This window comes from Carassius carassius, chromosome 42, assembly GCF_963082965.1.
Source record: "Carassius carassius chromosome 42, fCarCar2.1, whole genome shotgun sequence".
NCBI classification, from domain to species: Eukaryota; Metazoa; Chordata; class Actinopteri; order Cypriniformes; family Cyprinidae; genus Carassius; species Carassius carassius.
Genome location: NC_081796.1, coordinates 1,589,378 through 1,610,000, shown reverse-complemented (window position 1 = coordinate 1,610,000; position 20,623 = coordinate 1,589,378). Strand labels below are relative to the sequence as shown.

Sequence of the window (20,623 nt, the reverse complement as noted above, 5' to 3'; positions counted from 1 at the left end):
TTATAAAATACAATTTTTTATTATTTAATTTTTAATTTAATTTATTTTGGGGGTTCATTTATTTCGATTTTTTTGTATTTTATTTAATTATTTGTATATTACAATTTTTATTTATTTTTATTGATATACTTTATATTAGTATCTTATTTTATTATATGTCAATTTTAGGTATTTATCCATTCATTTATTATGTAGATCAGATTTAGAAAACATATTAAATTATGATAATTTACTGATGTAATATGTAAAGGATTTATGCACAGTGGATTTACCAAACCTAAAATATAATTAATAAAATGTAAAAATCACACTTAATATGATTAAATAGCTATAAAACGAACTCTTTTTCAATGTATTACAGGTGCAACTTTTATTATAGCACTATTCATATGTATAAAGAACAGTATGCTAACACTGAGCTATATTAACATCTGACAGTATAAACATCCTTTTATGACTGTAACTTTAGTTACAATTTATATACAAATACTAAACTATGTAAGAAACACAGTGTAAATGTTTACATTCCCCTCATGTTTGGTGAGTTCCACTAAGCCCAACATCTTCAAGATCAACATTTGTAATGAAATAATAATCCCAAATCAATCAGTCAGGTTTAATATCCTACATTATGGATTAAACACAGGCTAAGAGTGAGCACCTAGGGTGTATTTTCTGCCTCCTCACACACTGGACACAGGTGTGACTGACCTGTGGTGTCCATGACGTGTCCGCCGGCCTCTCTGATGATGACCGCGGCCGCTGCGATGTCCCAGCAGTGCAGACCGTACTGGTAATAGGCCTCGGCCGCGCCGCTGGCGATGTGACAGAGCGCTAGCGTCGAGCTGCCGATGATCCTCACACTGCGGGTCAAAGGTGAAATCCTGACCTTTAGGTACAGTAACACACTGACGATACGAGCCACATCGCTAGCTCCTAACATTACAGCTTACACATCTACGCTGCACATAAGTGGATCAGACGAGGGTTTTTCAGACGTACCCGTGAGTAGGGGCGCTCAACAACTTCTTCATATTTCCTAAAAAGATATCCAGGGTTGCAGGGTCTCTCTTGGCACCGATCTCTGTGAGAATGAGGGCCTTCGACACATCTGACATAGAAAATAACGTCACATGAGAGTTTACACTAGACCAGTCTGACATTTTTTTTAATTTTGTGTCGTGTGGACTTTAAATATTAAAGATAACACAGGTGAATAAACTGATTAAATCTATAAAGATATTATTTAAATACACTACCAATCAAATGTTTAAGGGTTTGATAGTTTTTTGATACTATTCATCCGTGAATCCAGAAAAATAAAATGCATCACAATTTCCACCGAAATATTGAGCAGCACAACTGTGTTCAACACTGATAATAATCAGAAATGATTCTTGAGCAGTAAATCATCATATTATTCTGATTTCTGAAGATCATGTGACACTGAAGACTGGAGGAATGATGCTGAAAATACAGCGGAGCATCACAGAAATAAATTACACTTTAACAGAGATTCACACAGAAAACAGATGATTTACATTAGAATAATATTTCACCGTTTTACTGTTTATACAGTATTTTTAATCAAATAAATGCAGCCTAGATGAGCAGAAGAGACTTTTTGCAAAACAATTAAATAAATATACCCTTTGAACCGTATTGTACTGTCCAATCAGCATACAGGACTGTAACTATTAATTTGTAACTTAAATAGTTTGATTATGCCATTATAAATGAAAAAGATGATTACTGTTATTTGCAAAAAAATTATTTAAAACACGCTGACCTTTTTCTTTCGACACCTGTAGGCGCACACCGTTGCAAAAGGCTCCGTGTCCTTTCCTGGCCGTATACAGAGTCCCATCGAAACAGTGATAGATGACGCCGAGCTCCAGCTGAGGGGCAGAAGTGATTGAGCATCAACACATGACATCAGTCAAAGAACCCTGCACAGGTTTCTCAGTGTTTACCTCTTTCCTTACAGCGAAGCCGATGCTCACTGCCACCATGGGGAAACTGAAAATAAAGGACTGTGTGTGAGAACTCAAGAATATTTTTCTATGATGACTGGAACACAATGAGATGGTGAAGGAACCTGTGCACAAAGTTACACGTCCCGTCGATGGGATCGATTATCCACGTAGGGTCGTCTGTCAGTTCACACTTCACTCCTGCAGCAGATGATTCCTCACCGATAAACCTGAGATTAAAATCAACATTACACCAACATCTGACACAGAGGCTTATACGAGCAGTTATTACAGAAATCAGATGAATCATTAAACACTTTACAGACTCTCTTTAGTGCCCTTTTATGGAAAGGAAAGCTGAAAAGGAAATTAGTTTGATAGGGCAGGTTTCATGAAATAAATCTTTGTAAAACACTTCTAAGGCGGTACAGTCATGCTGTAAGATCTTAATACTGAATGATTATCAAATTCTTATAATCATGAGGATTACATTGTACTTCATGGTATTACAATGGAATTTGTTAATATTTTGAAAAAGCTTGTACTTTTACATTTGTGCGTGTGTGCGAGGGGTATTTGTGCGTGTGTGAGGGGCATTAGTGCGTGTGCGAGGGGTATTTGTGCATGTATGCAAAGGGTATTTGTGCGTGTGTGAGGGGCATTAGTGCGTGTGCGAGGGGTATTTGTGCATGTGTGAGGTGCATTTGTGCATGTGTGAGGGGTATTTGTGCGTGTGTGTGAGGTGCATTAGTGCGTGTGCGAGGGGTATTTGTGCGTGTGTGTGAGGTGCATTAGTGCGTGTGCGAGGGGTATTTGTGCGTGTGTGCAAGGTGTATTAGTTCATGTGAGAGGGGTATTTGTGCGTGTGTGCAAGGGGTATTTGTGCGTGTATGCGAAGGGTATTTGTGCGTGTGTGAGGGCCATTAGTGCGTGTGTAAGAGGGGTATTTGTGCATGTGTGAGGTGCATTTGTGCATGTGTGAGGGGTATTTGTGCGTGTGTGTGAGGTGCATTAGTGCGTGTGCGAGGGGTATTTGTGCGTGTCTGTGAGGTGCATTAGTGCGTGTGCGAGGGGTATTTGTGCGTGTGTGCAAGGTGTATTAGTTCATGTGAGAGGGGTATTTGTGCGTGTGTGCGAGGGGTATTTGTGCGTGTATGCGAAGGGTATTTGTGCGTGTGTGAGGGCCATTAGTGCGTGTGTAAGAGGGGTATTTGTGCATGTGTGAGGTGCATTTGTGCATGTGTGAGGGGTATTTGTGCGTGTGTGTGAGGTGCATTAGTGCGTGTGCGAGGGGTATTTGTGCGTGTCTGTGAGGTGCATTAGTGCGTGTGCGAGGGGTATTTGTGCGTGTGTGCAATGTGTATTAGTTCATGTGAGAGGGGTATTTGTGCGTGTGTGCAAGGGGTATTTGTGCGTGTGTGTGAGTGACATTTGTGCATGTGCGAGGGGTATTTGTGTGTTTGTGTGAGGTGCATTAGTGCGTGTGTGAGGGGTATTTGTGCGTGTATGCGAAGGGTATTTGTGCGTGTGTGAGGGGCATTAGTGCGTGTGCGAGGGGTATTTGTGCATGTATGCGAAGGGTATTTGTGCGTGTGTGAGGGGCATTAGTGCGTGTGTGCGAGGGGTATTTGTGCGTGTGTGTGAGGTGCATTAGTGCGTGTGCGAGGGGTATTTGTGCGTGTGCGAGGGGTATTTGTGTGTTTGTGTGAGGTGCATTAGTGCGTGTGTGAGGGGTATTTGTGCGGGGGTGCAAGGTGTATTTGTACGTGTGTGTGAGTAACATTTGTGCATGTGTACGAGGGGTATTTGTGCGTGTGTGTGAGGGGCATTAGTGCATGTGTACGAGGGGTATTTGTGCGTGTGTGCGAGGGGCATTAGTGCATGTGTACGAGGGGTATTTGCGCGTGTGTGTGAGGGGCATTAGTGCATGTGTGTGAGGGGTATTTGTGCATGTGTGTGACGGGCATTAGTGCATGTGTGTGAGGGGTATTTGTGCATGTGTGTGAGGGGCATTAGTGCATGTGTGCGAGGGGTATTTGTGCATGTGTGTGGGGGCATTAGTGCATGTGTGCGAGGGGTATTTGTGTGTGTGTGTGAGGGACATTAGTGCGTGTGTGCAACGGGGTATTTTTGTGCATTTGTGTGAGGGGTATTTGTGCGTGTGTGCGAGGGTTATTAATGCGTGTGTGCAAATGGTATTAGTGCGTGTCTGCGAGGGGTATTTGTGCGTGAGGGGTATTTGTACGTGTGTGTGTAGGGTATTTGTGCATGTGTGCGAGGTGCATTAGTGTGTGTGTGTGTGAGGCGTATTTGTGCCTGTGTGCGAAGGGTATTTGTGTATGTGTGCGAGGGGTATTTGTGCATGTGTGTGAGTTGCATTAGTGCATGTGTGTGAGGGGCATTAGGGCATGTCTGTGAGGGGTATTTGTGCATGTGTGTGAGTTGCATTAGTGCATGTGTTTGAGGGGCATTAGGGCATGTCTGTGAGGGGTATTTGTGCGTGTGTGTGAGGGGCATTAGTGCTTGTGTGCAAGGAGTATTTGTGTGTGTGTGTAAGGTGGATTAGTGCATGTGTGTGAGAGGTATATGTTCGTGTGTGTGAGGTGCATTAGTGCATGTGTGTGAGAGGTATATGTTCGTGTGTGTGAGGTGCATTAGTGCATGTGTGTGAGAGGTATATGTTCGTGTGTGTGAGGTGCATTAGTGCATGTGTGCGAGGAGTATTTGTGCGTGTGTGTGAGGTGCATTAGTGCTTGTGTGTGAGGAGTATTAGTGCGTGTGTGTGAGGGGCATTAGTGCATGTCTGTGAGGGGTATTTGTGCGTGTGTGTGAGGGGCATTAGTGCATGTGTGTGAGGAGTATTTGTGCGTGTGTGTGATGTGCAATAGTGCATGTGTGTGAGAGGTATATGTTCGTGTGTGTGAGGTGCATTAGTGCATGTGCGCGAGGAGTATTAGTGCGTGTGTGTGAAGGGCATTAGTGCATGTGTGTGAGGAGTATTTGTGCGTGTGTGTGAGGTGCATTAGTGCTTGTGTGCGAGTGGGAATTAGTGCGTGTGTGTGAGGGGCATTAGTGCATGTGTGTGTGAGGAGTATTTGTGCGTGTGTGTGAGGTGCATTAGTGCGTGTGTGAGGGGTATTTGTGCGTGTGCGAGGGGTATTTGTGCATATTTGTGAGGTGCATTAGTGTGTGTGTGAGGGGTTTTTGTGCGTGTGTGCGAGGGGTATTAGTGCATGTGTGTGAGAGGTATATGTTCGTGTGTGTGAGGTGCATTAGTGCATGTGCGCGAGGAGTATTAGTGCGTGTGTGTGAAGGGCATTAGTGCATGTGTGTGAGGGGTATTAGTGCGTGTGTGTGAGGGGCATTAGTGCATGTGTGTGAGAGGTATATGTTCGTGTGTGTGAGTTGCATTAGTGCATGTGCGCGAGGAGTATTAGTGCGTGTGTGTGAAGGCCATTAGTGCATGTGTGTGAGGAGTATTTGTGCGTGTGTGTGAGGTGCATTAGTGCGTGTGTGAGGGGTATTTGTGCGTGTGCGAGGGGTATTTGTGCATATTTGTGAGGTGCATTAGTGTGTGCGAGGGGTATTTGTGCATGTTTGAAGGTTATTTGTTCATGTGTGCGAGGGGTATTTGTGCGTGTGTGCGAGGGGCATTATTGCATGTGTGTGAGGGGTATTTGTGCGTGTGTGCGAGGGGCATTATTGCATGTGTGTGAGGGGTATTTGTGCGTGTGTGCAAGGGGTATTTGTGCGTGTGTGCGAGGGGTATTTGTGCATGTGTGAGGGGCATTAGTGCATGTGTGTGAGGGGTATTCGTGCATGTGTGCGATGGGTATTTGTGCGTGTGTGTGAGGGGTGTGTGTGAGGGGTATTATTGCGTGTGTGCGAGGGGCATTATTGCATGTGTGCGAGGGGTATTTGTGCATGTGTGAGGGGCATTAGTGCATGTGTGTGAGGGGTATTCGTGCATGTGTGCGATGGGTATTTGTGCGTGTGTGTGAGGGGTGTGTGTGAGGGGTATTTGTGCGTGTGTGCGAGTGGTATTTGTGCGTGTGTGCGAGGTGTATTTGTGCGTGTGTGCGAGGGGTATTTGTGCATGTGTGCGAGGGGTATTTGTGCGTGTGTGCGAGAGGTATTTGTGCGTGTGTGTGAGTGACATTTGTGCGTGTGTGCGAGGCGTATTTGTGCGTGTGTGCGAGGTGTATTTGTGCGTGTGTGCGAGTGACATTTGTGCATGTGTGTGAGGTGCATTAGTGCATGTGTGTGAGGGGCATTAGTGCATGTCTGTGAGGGGTATTTGTGCGTGTGTGTGAGGGGCATTAGTGCTTGTGTGTGAGGAGTATTTGTGCGTGTGTGTGAGGTGCATTAGTGCATGTGTGTGAGAGGTATATGTTCGTGTGTGTAAGGGGCATTAGTGCATGTATGTGAGGAGTATTTGTGCGTGTGTGAGAGGTGCATTAGTGCATGTGTGTGAGAGGTATATGTTCGTGTGTGTGAGGGGCATTAGTGCTTGTGTGCGAGGAGTATTTGTGCGTTTGTGTGTGGTGCATTAGTGCTTGTGTGCGAGGGGTATTAGTGCGTGTGTGAGGGGTATTTGTGCATATTTGTGAGGTGCATTAGTGTGTGTGTGAGGGGTATTTGTGCATGTGTGCGAAGGGTATTTGTTCATGTGTGCGTGGTGCATTAGTGCGTGTGTGAGGCGTATTTGTGCATGTGTGTGAGGTGCATTAGTACGTGTGTGAGGCGTATTTGTGCATGTGTGCGAAGGGTATTTGTGCATGTGTGCGAGGTGCATTAGTGCGTGTGTGAGGCGTATTTGTGCATGTGTGCGAGGTGCATTAGTGCTTGTGTGAGGCGTATTTGTGCATGTGTGCGAGGTGCATTAGTGCTTGTGTGAGGCGTATTTGTGCATGTGTGTGAAGGGTATTTGTTCATGTGTGCGAGGAGTATTTGTGCGTGTGTGTGAGGTGCATTAGTGCTTGTGTGTGAGGAGTATTAGTGCGTGTGTGTGAGGGGCATTAGTGCATGTCTGTGAGGGGTATTTGTGCGTGTGTGTGAGGGGCATAAGTGCATGTGTGTGAGGAGTATTTGTGCGTGTGTGTGATGTGCAATAGTGCATGTGTGTGAGAGGTATATGTTCGTGTGTGTGAGGTGCATTAGTGCATGTGCGCGAGGAGTATTAGTGCGTGTGTGTGAAGGGCATTAATGCATGTGTGTGAGGAGTATTTGTGTGTGTGTGTGAGGTGCATTAGTGCATGTGTGTGAGGGGCATTAGTGCATGTGTGTGAGGAGTATTTGTGCGTGTGTGTGAGGTGCATTAGTGCGTGTGTGAGGGGTATTTGTGCGTGTGCGAGGGGTATTTGTGCATATTTGTGAGGTGCATTAGTGTGTGTGTGAGGGGTATTTGTGCGTGTGTGCAAGGTGTACTTGTGCGTGTGTGTGAGGGGCATTTGTGCGTGTGTGTGAGGTGCATTAGTGCGTGTGCGAGGGGTATTTGTGCATGTTTGAAGGTTATTTGTTCATGTGTGCGAGGGGTATTTGTGCGTGTGTGCGAGGGGCATTATTGCATGTGTGTAAGGGGTATTTGTGCGTATGTGCGAGGGGCATTAGTGCATGTGTGTGAGGGGTATTTGTGCGTGTGTGCAAGGGGTATTTGTGCGTGTGTGCGAGGGGTATTTGTGCGTGTGTGAGGGGCATTAGTGCATGTGTGTGAGGGGTATTCGAGCATGTGTGCGATGGGTATTTGTGCGTGTGTGTGAGGGGTATTTGTGAGGGGTATTATTGCGTGTGTGCGAGGGGCATTATTGCATGTGTGTGAGGGGTATTTGTGCGTGTGTGCGAGTGGTATTTGTGCGTGTGTGCGAGGTGTATTTGTGCGTGTGTGCGAGGTGTATTTGTGCGTGTGTGCGAGGTGTATTTGTGCATGTGTGCGAGGGGTATTTGTGCATGTGTGCGAGGGGTATTTGTGCGTGTGTGCGAGAGGTATTTGTGCGTGTGTGTGAGTGACATTTTTGCGTGTGTGCGAGGCGTATTTGTGCGAGGTGCATTTGTGCGTGTGTGTGAGTGACATTTGTGCATGTGTGTGAGGTGCATTAGTGCATGCGTGTGAGGGGCATTAGTGCATGTCTGTGAGGGGTATTTGTGCGTGTGTGTGAGGGGCATCAGTGCTTGTGTGCGAGGAGTATTTGTGCGTGTGTGTGAGGTGCATTAGTGCATGTGTGTGAGAGGTATATGTTTGTGTGTGTGAGGGGCATTTGTGCATGTGTGTGAGGAGCATTTGTGCGTGTGTGTGAGGTGCATTAGTGTATGTGTGTGAGAGGTATATGTTCGTGTGTGTGAGGGGCATTAGTGCTTGTGTGCGAGGAGTATTTGTGCGTTTGTGTGCGGTGCATTAGTGCTTGTGTGCGAGGGGTATTAGTGCATGTGTGTGAGGGGTATTTGTGCGAGTGTGTGAGGGGTATTTGTGCATATTTGTGAGGTGCATTAGTGTGTGTGTGAGGGGTATTTGTGCATGTGTGCGAAGGGTATTTGTTCATGTGTGCGTGGTGCATTAGTGCGTGTGTGAGGCGTATTTGTGCATGTGTGTGAGGTGCATTAGTGCGTGTGTAAAGCGTATTTGTGCATGTGTGCGAGGTGCATTAGTGCATGTGTGCGAGGTGCATTAGTGCGTGTGTGAGGCATATTTGTGCATGTGTGCGAGGTGCATTAGTGCTTGTGTGAGGCGTATTTGTGCATGTGTGCGAGGTGCATTACTGCTTGTGTGAGGCGTATTTGTGCATGTGTGTGAAGGGTATTTGTTCATGTGTGCGAGGTGCATTAGTGCGTGTGTGAGGCGTATTTGTGCATGTGTGCGAGGTGCATTAGTGCGTGTGTGAGGCGTATTTGTGCATATGTGTGAGGGGCATTAGTGCGTGTGTGTGAGGGGCATTAGTGCTTGTGTGTGAGGGGTATTTTTGCATGTGTGTGAGGGGTATTTGTGCATGTGTGCGAAGGGTATTTGTGCATGTGTGCGAAGGGTATTTGTGCATGTGTGCGAAGGGTATTTGTGCATGTGTGCGAAGGGTATTTGTGCATGTGTGCGAGGTGCATTAGTGCGTGTGTGAGGCGTATTTGTGCATGTGTGCGAAGGGTATTTGTTCATGTGTGCGAGGTGCATTAGTGCATGTGTGAGGCGTATTTGTGCATGTGTGCGAAGGGTATTTGTGCATGTGTGTGAGGTGCATTTGTGCGTGTGTGTGAGGGGCATTAGTGCATGTGTGTGAGAGGTATATGTTCGTGTGTGTGAGGGGCATTAGTGCATGTGTGTGAGGAGTATTTGTGCGTGTGTGTGAGGTGCATTAGTGCATGTGTGTGAGAGGTATATGTTCGTGTGTGTGAGGGGCATTAGTGCTTGTGTGCGAGGAGTATTTGTGCGTTTGTGTGTGGTGCATCAGTGCTTGTGTGCGAGGGGTATTAGTGCGTGTGTGAGGGGTATTTGTGCGAGTGTGTGAGGCGCATTTGTGCATGTGTGTGAGGTGCATTAGTGTGTTTGTGAGGCGTATTTGTGCATGTGTGCGAGGTGCATTAGTGTGTGTGTGTGTGAGGCGTATTTGTGCCTGTGTGCGAAGGGTATTTGTGTATGTGTGCGAGGGGTATTTGTGCATGTGTGTGAGTTGCATTAGTGCATGTGTGTGAGGGGCATTAGGGCATGTCTGTGAGGGGTATTTGTGCATGTGTGTGAGTTGCATTAGTGCATGTGTTTGAGGGGCATTAGGGCATGTCTGTGAGGGGTATTTGTGCGTGTGTGTGAGGGGCATTAGTGCTTGTGTGCAAGGAGTATTTGTGTGTGTGTGTAAGGTGGATTAGTGCATGTGTGTGAGAGGTATATGTTCGTGTGTGTGAGGTGCATTAGTGCATGTGTGTGAGAGGTATATGTTCGTGTGTGTGAGGTGCATTAGTGCATGTGTGTGAGAGGTATATGTTCGTGTGTGTGAGGTGCATTAGTGCATGTGTGCGAGGAGTATTTGTGCGTGTGTGTGAGGTGCATTAGTGCTTGTGTGTGAGGAGTATTAGTGCGTGTGTGTGAGGGGCATTAGTGCATGTCTGTGAGGGGTATTTGTGCGTGTGTGTGAGGGGCATTAGTGCATGTGTGTGAGGAGTATTTGTGCGTGTGTGTGATGTGCAATAGTGCATGTGTGTGAGAGGTATATGTTCGTGTGTGTGAGGTGCATTAGTGCATGTGCGCGAGGAGTATTAGTGCGTGTGTGTGAAGGGCATTAGTGCATGTGTGTGAGGAGTATTTGTGCGTGTGTGTGAGGTGCATTAGTGCTTGTGTGCGAGTGGGAATTAGTGCGTGTGTGTGAGGGGCATTAGTGCATGTGTGTGTGAGGAGTATTTGTGCGTGTGTGTGAGGTGCATTAGTGCGTGTGTGAGGGGTATTTGTGCGTGTGCGAGGGGTATTTGTGCATATTTGTGAGGTGCATTAGTGTGTGTGTGAGGGGTTTTTGTGCGTGTGTGCGAGGGGTATTAGTGCATGTGTGTGAGAGGTATATGTTCGTGTGTGTGAGGTGCATTAGTGCATGTGCGCGAGGAGTATTAGTGCGTGTGTGTGAAGGGCATTAGTGCATGTGTGTGAGGGGTATTAGTGCGTGTGTGAGAGGGGCATTAGTGCATGTGTGTGAGAGGTATATGTTCGTGTGTGTGAGTTGCATTAGTGCATGTGCGCGAGGAGTATTAGTGCGTGTGTGTGAAGGCCATTAGTGCATGTGTGTGAGGAGTATTTGTGCGTGTGTGTGAGGTGCATTAGTGCGTGTGTGAGGGGTATTTGTGCGTGTGCGAGGGGTATTTGTGCATATTTGTGAGGTGCATTAGTGTGTGCGAGGGGTATTTGTGCATGTTTGAAGGTTATTTGTTCATGTGTGCGAGGGGTATTTGTGCGTGTGTGCGAGGGGCATTATTGCATGTGTGTGAGGGGTATTTGTGCGTGTGTGCGAGGGGCATTATTGCATGTGTGTGAGGGGTATTTGTGCGTGTGTGCAAGGGGTATTTGTGCGTGTGTGCGAGGGGTATTTGTGCATGTGTGAGGGGCATTAGTGCATGTGTGTGAGGGGTATTCGTGCATGTGTGCGATGGGTATTTGTGCGTGTGTGTGAGGGGTGTGTGTGAGGGGTATTATTGCGTGTGTGCGAGGGGCATTATTGCATGTGTGCGAGGGGTATTTGTGCATGTGTGAGGGGCATTAGTGCATGTGTGTGAGGGGTATTCGTGCATGTGTGCGATGGGTATTTGTGCGTGTGTGTGAGGGGTGTGTGTGAGGGGTATTTGTGCGTGTGTGCGAGTGGTATTTGTGCGTGTGTGCGAGGTGTATTTGTGCGTGTGTGCGAGGGGTATTTGTGCATGTGTGCGAGGGGTATTTGTGCGTGTGTGCGAGAGGTATTTGTGCGTGTGTGTGAGTGACATTTGTGCGTGTGTGCGAGGCGTATTTGTGCGTGTGTGCGAGGTGTATTTGTGCGTGTGTGCGAGTGACATTTGTGCATGTGTGTGAGGTGCATTAGTGCATGTGTGTGAGGGGCATTAGTGCATGTCTGTGAGGGGTATTTGTGCGTGTGTGTGAGGGGCATTAGTGCTTGTGTGTGAGGAGTATTTGTGCGTGTGTGTGAGGTGCATTAGTGCATGTGTGTGAGAGGTATATGTTCGTGTGTGTAAGGGGCATTAGTGCATGTATGTGAGGAGTATTTGTGCGTGTGTGAGAGGTGCATTAGTGCATGTGTGTGAGAGGTATATGTTCGTGTGTGTGAGGGGCATTAGTGCTTGTGTGCGAGGAGTATTTGTGCGTTTGTGTGTGGTGCATTAGTGCTTGTGTGCGAGGGGTATTAGTGCGTGTGTGAGGGGTATTTGTGCATATTTGTGAGGTGCATTAGTGTGTGTGTGAGGGGTATTTGTGCATGTGTGCGAAGGGTATTTGTTCATGTGTGCGTGGTGCATTAGTGCGTGTGTGAGGCGTATTTGTGCATGTGTGTGAGGTGCATTAGTACGTGTGTGAGGCGTATTTGTGCATGTGTGCGAAGGGTATTTGTGCATGTGTGCGAGGTGCATTAGTGCGTGTGTGAGGCGTATTTGTGCATGTGTGCGAGGTGCATTAGTGCTTGTGTGAGGCGTATTTGTGCATGTGTGCGAGGTGCATTAGTGCTTGTGTGAGGCGTATTTGTGCATGTGTGTGAAGGGTATTTGTTCATGTGTGCGAGGAGTATTTGTGCGTGTGTGTGAGGTGCATTAGTGCTTGTGTGTGAGGAGTATTAGTGCGTGTGTGTGAGGGGCATTAGTGCATGTCTGTGAGGGGTATTTGTGCGTGTGTGTGAGGGGCATAAGTGCATGTGTGTGAGGAGTATTTGTGCGTGTGTGTGATGTGCAATAGTGCATGTGTGTGAGAGGTATATGTTCGTGTGTGTGAGGTGCATTAGTGCATGTGCGCGAGGAGTATTAGTGCGTGTGTGTGAAGGGCATTAATGCATGTGTGTGAGGAGTATTTGTGTGTGTGTGTGAGGTGCATTAGTGCATGTGTGTGAGGGGCATTAGTGCATGTGTGTGAGGAGTATTTGTGCGTGTGTGTGAGGTGCATTAGTGCGTGTGTGAGGGGTATTTGTGCGTGTGCGAGGGGTATTTGTGCATATTTGTGAGGTGCATTAGTGTGTGTGTGAGGGGTATTTGTGCGTGTGTGCAAGGTGTACTTGTGCGTGTGTGTGAGGGGCATTTGTGCGTGTGTGTGAGGTGCATTAGTGCGTGTGCGAGGGGTATTTGTGCATGTTTGAAGGTTATTTGTTCATGTGTGCGAGGGGTATTTGTGCATGTGTGCGAGGGGCATTATTGCATGTGTGTAAGGGGTATTTGTGCGTATGTGCGAGGGGCATTAGTGCATGTGTGTGAGGGGTATTTGTGCGTGTGTGCAAGGGGTATTTGTGCGTGTGTGCGAGGGGTATTTGTGCGTGTGTGAGGGGCATTAGTGCATGTGTGTGAGGGGTATTCGAGCATGTGTGCGATGGGTATTTGTGCGTGTGTGTGAGGGGTATTTGTGAGGGGTATTATTGCGTGTGTGCGAGGGGCATTATTGCATGTGTGTGAGGGGTATTTGTGCGTGTGTGCGAGTGGTATTTGTGCGTGTGTGCGAGGTGTATTTGTGCGTGTGTGCGAGGTGTATTTGTGCGTGTGTGCGAGGTGTATTTGTGCATGTGTGCGAGGGGTATTTGTGCATGTGTGCGAGGGGTATTTGTGCGTGTGTGCGAGAGGTATTTGTGCGTGTGTGTGAGTGACATTTTTGCGTGTGTGCGAGGCGTATTTGTGCGAGGTGCATTTGTGCGTGTGTGTGAGTGACATTTGTGCATGTGTGTGAGGTGCATTAGTGCATGCGTGTGAGGGGCATTAGTGCATGTCTGTGAGGGGTATTTGTGCGTGTGTGTGAGGGGCATCAGTGCTTGTGTGCGAGGAGTATTTGTGCGTGTGTGTGAGGTGCATTAGTGCATGTGTGTGAGAGGTATATGTTTGTGTGTGTGAGGGGCATTTGTGCATGTGTGTGAGGAGCATTTGTGCGTGTGTGTGAGGTGCATTAGTGTATGTGTGTGAGAGGTATATGTTCGTGTGTGTGAGGGGCATTAGTGCTTGTGTGCGAGGAGTATTTGTGCGTTTGTGTGCGGTGCATTAGTGCTTGTGTGCGAGGGGTATTAGTGCATGTGTGTGAGGGGTATTTGTGCGAGTGTGTGAGGGGTATTTGTGCATATTTGTGAGGTGCATTAGTGTGTGTGTGAGGGGTATTTGTGCATGTGTGCGAAGGGTATTTGTTCATGTGTGCGTGGTGCATTAGTGCGTGTGTGAGGCGTATTTGTGCATGTGTGTGAGGTGCATTAGTGCGTGTGTAAAGCGTATTTGTGCATGTGTGCGAGGTGCATTAGTGCATGTGTGCGAGGTGCATTAGTGCGTGTGTGAGGCATATTTGTGCATGTGTGCGAGGTGCATTAGTGCTTGTGTGAGGCGTATTTGTGCATGTGTGCGAGGTGCATTACTGCTTGTGTGAGGCGTATTTGTGCATGTGTGTGAAGGGTATTTGTTCATGTGTGCGAGGTGCATTAGTGCGTGTGTGAGGCGTATTTGTGCATGTGTGCGAGGTGCATTAGTGCGTGTGTGAGGCGTATTTGTGCATATGTGTGAGGGGCATTAGTGCGTGTGTGTGAGGGGCATTAGTGCTTGTGTGTGAGGGGTATTTTTGCATGTGTGTGAGGGGTATTTGTGCATGTGTGCGAAGGGTATTTGTGCATGTGTGCGAAGGGTATTTGTGCATGTGTGCGAAGGGTATTTGTGCATGTGTGCGAAGGGTATTTGTGCATGTGTGCGAGGTGCATTAGTGCGTGTGTGAGGCGTATTTGTGCATGTGTGCGAAGGGTATTTGTTCATGTGTGCGAGGTGCATTAGTGCATGTGTGAGGCGTATTTGTGCATGTGTGCGAAGGGTATTTGTGCATGTGTGTGAGGTGCATTTGTGCGTGTGTGTGAGGGGCATTAGTGCATGTGTGTGAGAGGTATATGTTCGTGTGTGTGAGGGGCATTAGTGCATGTGTGTGAGGAGTATTTGTGCGTGTGTGTGAGGTGCATTAGTGCATGTGTGTGAGAGGTATATGTTCGTGTGTGTGAGGGGCATTAGTGCTTGTGTGCGAGGAGTATTTGTGCGTTTGTGTGTGGTGCATCAGTGCTTGTGTGCGAGGGGTATTAGTGCGTGTGTGAGGGGTATTTGTGCGAGTGTGTGAGGCGCATTTGTGCATGTGTGTGAGGTGCATTAGTGTGTTTGTGAGGCGTATTTGTGCATGTGTGCGAAGGGTATTTGTGCATGTGTGCGAGGTGCATTAGTGCGTGTGTGAGGCGTATTTGTGCATGTGTGCGAGGTGCATTAGTGCTTGTGTGAGGCGTATTTGTGCATGTGTGCGAGGTGGATTAGTGCTTGTGTGAGGCGTATTTGTGCATGTGTGTGAAGGGTATTTGTTCATGTGTGCGAGGTGCATTAGTGCGTGTGTGAGGCGTATTTGTGCATGTGTGCGAGGTGCATTAGTGCGTGTGTGAGGCGTATTTGTGCATGTGTGAGGGGCATTAGTGCGTGTGTGTGAGGGGCATTAGTGCTTGTGTGTGAGGGGTATTTTTGCATGTGTGTGAGGGGTATTTGTGCATGTGTGCGAAGGGTATTTGTGCATGTGTGCGAGGTGCATTAGTGCGTGTGTGAGGCGTATTTGTGCATGTGTGCGAAGGGTATTTGTTCATGTGTGCGAGGTGCATTAGTGCGTGTGTGAGGCGTATTTGTGCATGTGTGTGAGGTGCATTAGTGCATGTGTGTGAGGGGCATTAGTGTGTGTGTGTGTGTGTGAGGGGCATTAGTGCTTGTGTGCGAGGGGTATTTGTGCGTGTGTGCGAGGGGTATTTTTGCATGTGTGTGAGGGATATTTGTGCATATGTGCGAGGGGTATTTGTGCGTGTGTGTGAGGGGCATTAGTGCATGTGTGTGAGGGGTATTTGTGCATGTGTGCGAAGGGTATTTGTGCGTGTGTGTGAGGGGCATTAGTGCATGTGTGTGAGGGGTATTTGTGCGTGTGTGCGAGGGGTATTTTTGCATGTGTGCGAGGGATATTTGTGCATATGTGCGAGGGGTATTTGTGCGTGAGGTGCATTAGTGCATGTGTGTGAGGGGCATTAGTGTGTGTGTGTGAGGGGCATTAGTGCTTGTGTGCGAGGGGTATTTGTGCGTGTGCGAGGGGTATTTTTGCATGTGTGTGAGGGATATTTGTGCATATGTGCAAGGGGTATTTGTGCGTATGTGTGAGGTGCATTAGTGCATGTATGTAAGGGGCATGCATGTGTGTGAGGGGTATTTGTGCGTGTGTGTTAGGTGCATTAGTGCATGTGTGTGAGGGGCATTAGTGCATGTGTGTGAGGGGTATTTGTGCGTGTGTGCGAGGGGTATTTTTGCGTGTGTGCGAGGGATATTTGTGCATATGTGCGAGGGGTATTTGTGCGTATGTGTAAGGTGCATTAGTGCATGTGTTTAAGGGGCATGCATGTGTGTGAGGGGTATTTATGCATGTGTGCAAGGTGCATAAGTGCGTGTGTGAGGGGTATTTGTGCGTGTGTGTGAGGGGCATTAGTGCTTGTGTGAGGGGTATTTGTGCGTGTGTGTGAGGGGCATTAGTGCGTGTGCGAGGGGTATTTGTGCGTGTGTGCAAGGTGCATAAGTGCGTGTGTGGGAGGGGTGTGTGTGTGAGGTGCATTAGTGCATGTGTGTGAGGGGCATTAGTGCATGTGTGCGAGGGATATTTGTGCATATGTGTGAGGGGTATTTGTGCGTGTGTGCAAGGTGCATAAGTGCGTGTGTGAGGGGTATTTGTGCGCGTGTGTGAGGGGCATTAGTGCTAGTGTGAGGGGCATTAGTGCGTGTGTGTGAGGGGCATTAGTGCGTGTGTGTGAGGGGCCTTAGTGCTTGTGTGCAAGGATATTTGTGCATGTGTGCAAGGTGCATTAGTGCATGTGTGCGAGGGGTATTTGTGCGTGTGCGAGGGGTATTTGTGCGTGTGTGAGTGGTATTTGTGCATGTGTGTGAGGTGCATTAGTGCATGTGTGTGAGGGGTATTTGTGCATGTGTGCGAAGGTAATTTGTGCATGTGTGCGAGGTGCATTAGTGCGTGTGTGAGGCGTATTTGTGCATGTGTGCGAAGGGTATTTGTTCATGTGTGCGAGGTGCATTAGTGCGTGTGTGAGGCGTATTTGTGCATTTGTGTGAAGGGTATTTGTTCATGTGTGCGAGGTGCATTAGTGCGTGTGTGAGGCGTATTTGTGCATGTGTGCGAAGGGTATTTGTGCGTGTGTGTGAGGTGCATTAGTGCATGTGTGTGAGGGGCATTAGTGCGTGTGTGTGAGGGGCATTAGTGTTTGTGTGGGAGGGGTATTTGTGCGTGTGCGAGGGGTATTTTTGCATGTGTGTGAGGGATATTTGTGCATATGTGCGAGGGGTATTTGTGCGTATGTGTGAGGTGCATTAGTGCATGTATGTAAGGGGCATGCATGTGTGTGAGGGGTATTTGTGCGTGTGTGTTAGGTGCATTAGTGCATGTGTGTGAGGGGCATTAGTGCATGTGTGTGAGGGGTATTTGTGCGTGTGTGCGAGGGATATTGTTGCATGTGTGCGAGGGATATTTGTGCATATGTGCGAGGGGTATTTGTGCGTATGTGTAAGGTGCATTAGTGCATGTGTTTAAGGGGCATGCATGTGTGTGAGGGGTATTTATGCATGTGTGCAAGGTGCATAAGTGCGTGTGTGAGGGGTATTTGTGCGTGTGTGTGAGGGGCATTAGTGCTTGTGTGAGGGGTATTTGTGCGTGTGTGTGAGGGGCATTAGTGCGTGTGCGAGGGGTATTTGTGCGTGTGTGCAAGGTGCATAAGTGCGTGTGTGGGGGGGTGTGTGTGTGAGGTGCATTAGTGCATGTGTGTGAGGGGCATTAGTGCATGTGTGCGAGGGATATTTGTGCATATGTGCGAGGGGTATTTGTGTGTGTGTGTGAGGTGCATTAGTGCATGTGTGTAAGGGGCATGCATGTGTGTGAGGGGTATTTGTGCGTGTGTGCAAGGTGCATAAGTGCGTGTGTGAGGGGTATTTGTGCGCGTGTGTGAGGGGCATTAGTGCTAGTGTGAGGGGCATTAGTGCGTGTGTGTGAGGGGCATTAGTGCGTGTGTGTGAGGGGCATTAGTGCTTGTGTGCAAGGATATTTGTGCATGTGTGCAAGGTGCATTAGTGCATGTGTGCGAGGGGTATTTGTGCGTGTGCGAGGGGTATTTGTGCGTGTGTGAGTGGTATTTGTGCATGTGTGCGAGGTGCATTAGTGCATGTGTGTGAGGGGTATTTGTGCATGTGTGCGAGGGGTATTTGTGCATGTGTGCGAGGGGTATTTGTCCATGTGTGCTAGGGGTATTTGTGCTTGTGTGCGAGGGGTATTAGTGCGTGTGTGTGAGGGGTCTTTGTGCGTGTGTGTAAGGGGTCTTTGTGCGTGTGTGTGAGGGGTATTTGTGCATGTGTGCGAGGTGCATTAGTGCGTGTGTGAGGGGTATTTGTGCGTGTGTGTGAGGGGCATTAGTGCTTGTGTGAAGAGTATTTGTGCGTGTGTGTGAGGGGCATTAGTGCGTGTGCGAGGGCTATTTGTGCGTGTCTGCGAGGGGTATTTGTGCGTGTGTGCAAGGTGCATAAGTGCGTGTGTGAGGGGTATTTGTGGGTGTGTGTGAGGGGCATTAGTGCTTGTGTGCGAGGAGTATTTGTGCGTGTGTGCCAGGTTCATAAGTGCGTGTGTGGGAGGGGTATTTGTGCGTGTGCGAGGGGTATTTGTGCGTGTGTGAGTGGTATTTGTGCATGTGTGCGAGGTGCATTAGTGCATGTGCGAGGGGTATTTGTGCATATGTGCGAGGGGTATTTGTGCGTGTGTGTGAGGTGCATTAGTGCATGTGTGTAAGGGGTATTTGTGTATGTGTGCTAGGGGTATTTGTGCTTGTGTGCGAGAGGTATTAGTGCAACAAATCACATCGCAACCCCTGTATCTTGATACGAATTTTATCGCCAGATTCTTGGCAAAACAGCCCTAGTGTGTGAGGAGCATTAGTGCGTGCTTTAGGGGTATCTGTGTGTGTGAATGTGGCTATTTGTGCGTATGTGTGTGTTTTTTTCTTCACCTGTGTGCGGGGTATTTCTCCCTGAGGGTGGAGATGATGAGCTCCTCCACCTGATGGTCTGCCTCCGTCACCAGGTCTGTTGGTGTGCTCTTGCTGCTCACCTGCTTCTCCTGCTTCACCGCTGACTGAACCACCTGATGGAGAAAACACAGACACTCATTAAAACTAACCACGCTAACACATGATAATACTACGCTATTTGCTGGTGCTAGTACAGTGATTGTTTATATATATTAGGAACATTAAATATTACCATGACCAGAAATCTTGCCTTAGCAGCTAACTAAAATAAAATCAGTTAAAGCTAACATTCTAAGATTACTAAAAATACTATAAAAATATTAAAGCTGTGAAAAAATACAATAAAATGCAAAAAAGACCACAAAAAAAGATCAACAAAATATTAATGCTTAATTAAAAACCTAGCAGCTAATTGAAATTTACTATAAAAATAAATTAAAGCTACATAGAAATATAAAAACTAATAAACTGACAAAAGCACAGCAAAATTACATAAAATATAAATAAAAAAGACAAAGATAAGACAAATATTTTAAAAATGAACAAAAATAAATAATCTTGCCTTAGCCACTAACTAAAATAAAGTTTGCTTTTATGTACTAAATTAAGATTTCCAAAAATAAAATAAATCAAAGCTATATAGAAATTATTAAATGATAATAATAACAACAAAATCTTATCAAAACAATTACAAAGTCTTAAACTAAAATGTAGATACAAATGAAAAAAGCTAATTCAAAAAGTTAATGAAAAATACATTTGCAGATAAATAGTAGCCTACTAAAATAACTCTAACCATTATCATATTATCATATTAGAATTATATCATAAGACACTGTATACATTTTATAAAATATTATTTAAAGAGTTTCATTAATCAAATATAATGATAAATTATAATAAATATCAATCATAGAGCTAACAACACTTTAATAATTATTATAACATGCTTTGTCCTAACGCGATTCCACAGGCTCCATCCTGAGCAAGAATTATGTAGCGATTAAACACAGCGACAACACGAAGAGGCCGATGGTGTGAAGATCATTGCTGACTCATATATAACAGATGTGTTATATCATGCTGTAAGGATCTGTACAGAAGAACAGTCTGTCAACACAGCGATACAGCATCAGACAGCGCTCTGTGTTGATCTCTTTGTGACGCTACGGCACGTCCGGTCGTGATCCAGCGTTAGTTTGTTAAGAATGAAGCGGTGGACGTTACCTGTCCGGCTCTGAGCGCGATCTGCACGGCCACATCCAAACAGTCGCTCCAGTCCTCCATCACGAGTCGCGTCTCATCCTCTCCGGTAACGGTGCTCCCACTGACGTCCGCTTCCGTCCTGACGGAGCGTGTTCACGGGCCGCGGCCTACAGCGCACATCAATGACCTCTAATCGATCAAATCGATCACGGCGACCGGATCCGTGCCGCAGAGATCACCGGCGGCTGCTGAACTCAACACCGAGATGCGCTAATATAACGCGGATCATAAGCCGGTTTAATACAGCTTTCTTCATTCTTTACGTTTTAAAAGTTCTGTGACATTAAAAAAAAAACCTTTACCGATGGTTTAATATGTTTTAGTATGTGTGTATATATTCATATATATATATATATATATATATATATATGTATATAAACAATAAAATAAATAAATAAATAAATAAGGTTTAAAACAATTAGTCACCCAGCAGAGGGCGCCAAAACCCAAGGTTTTTCCTGCATTAGCGTCTGTTAAAAAAATAATACATTTATATTTTTCAAGAACAAATGCCTTAAAGACTTAAATTGACAATTAGATGAATTGAGGACCGAGATAAAAAATTAATAAATCAATAATTATTTAAAAAATGTTTCATCGGTATTGTTAAGTGCTTAAATGCAAAGCACAGCCTAATGAATCAAC

The 20,623-nt window shown here is 46.7% G+C and overlaps 1 protein-coding gene across 1 annotated transcript in view; it reads right to left on the bottom strand.

Annotated features, from left to right (window-relative positions):
* impa2 (inositol monophosphatase 2) overlaps positions 1 to 20,187 on the bottom strand; it is a 23,495-nt gene extending 3,308 nt beyond the window's left edge. Inside the window, exons 1-7 of the mRNA XM_059534494.1 lie at positions 19,940 to 20,187; positions 18,692 to 18,825; positions 2,099 to 2,203; positions 1,974 to 2,019; positions 1,790 to 1,898; positions 1,003 to 1,111; positions 712 to 863 (exon numbers count right to left, since the gene is read on the bottom strand). Coding sequence (XP_059390477.1) covers positions 712 to 863; positions 1,003 to 1,111; positions 1,790 to 1,898; positions 1,974 to 2,019; positions 2,099 to 2,203; positions 18,692 to 18,825; positions 19,940 to 19,999 — 715 coding nt within the window. The 5' untranslated portion in view covers positions 20,000 to 20,187. The remainder of the gene's footprint in view (positions 1 to 711; positions 864 to 1,002; positions 1,112 to 1,789; positions 1,899 to 1,973; positions 2,020 to 2,098; positions 2,204 to 18,691; positions 18,826 to 19,939) is intronic.
* Positions 20,188 to 20,623: the final 436 nt, after the last annotated feature.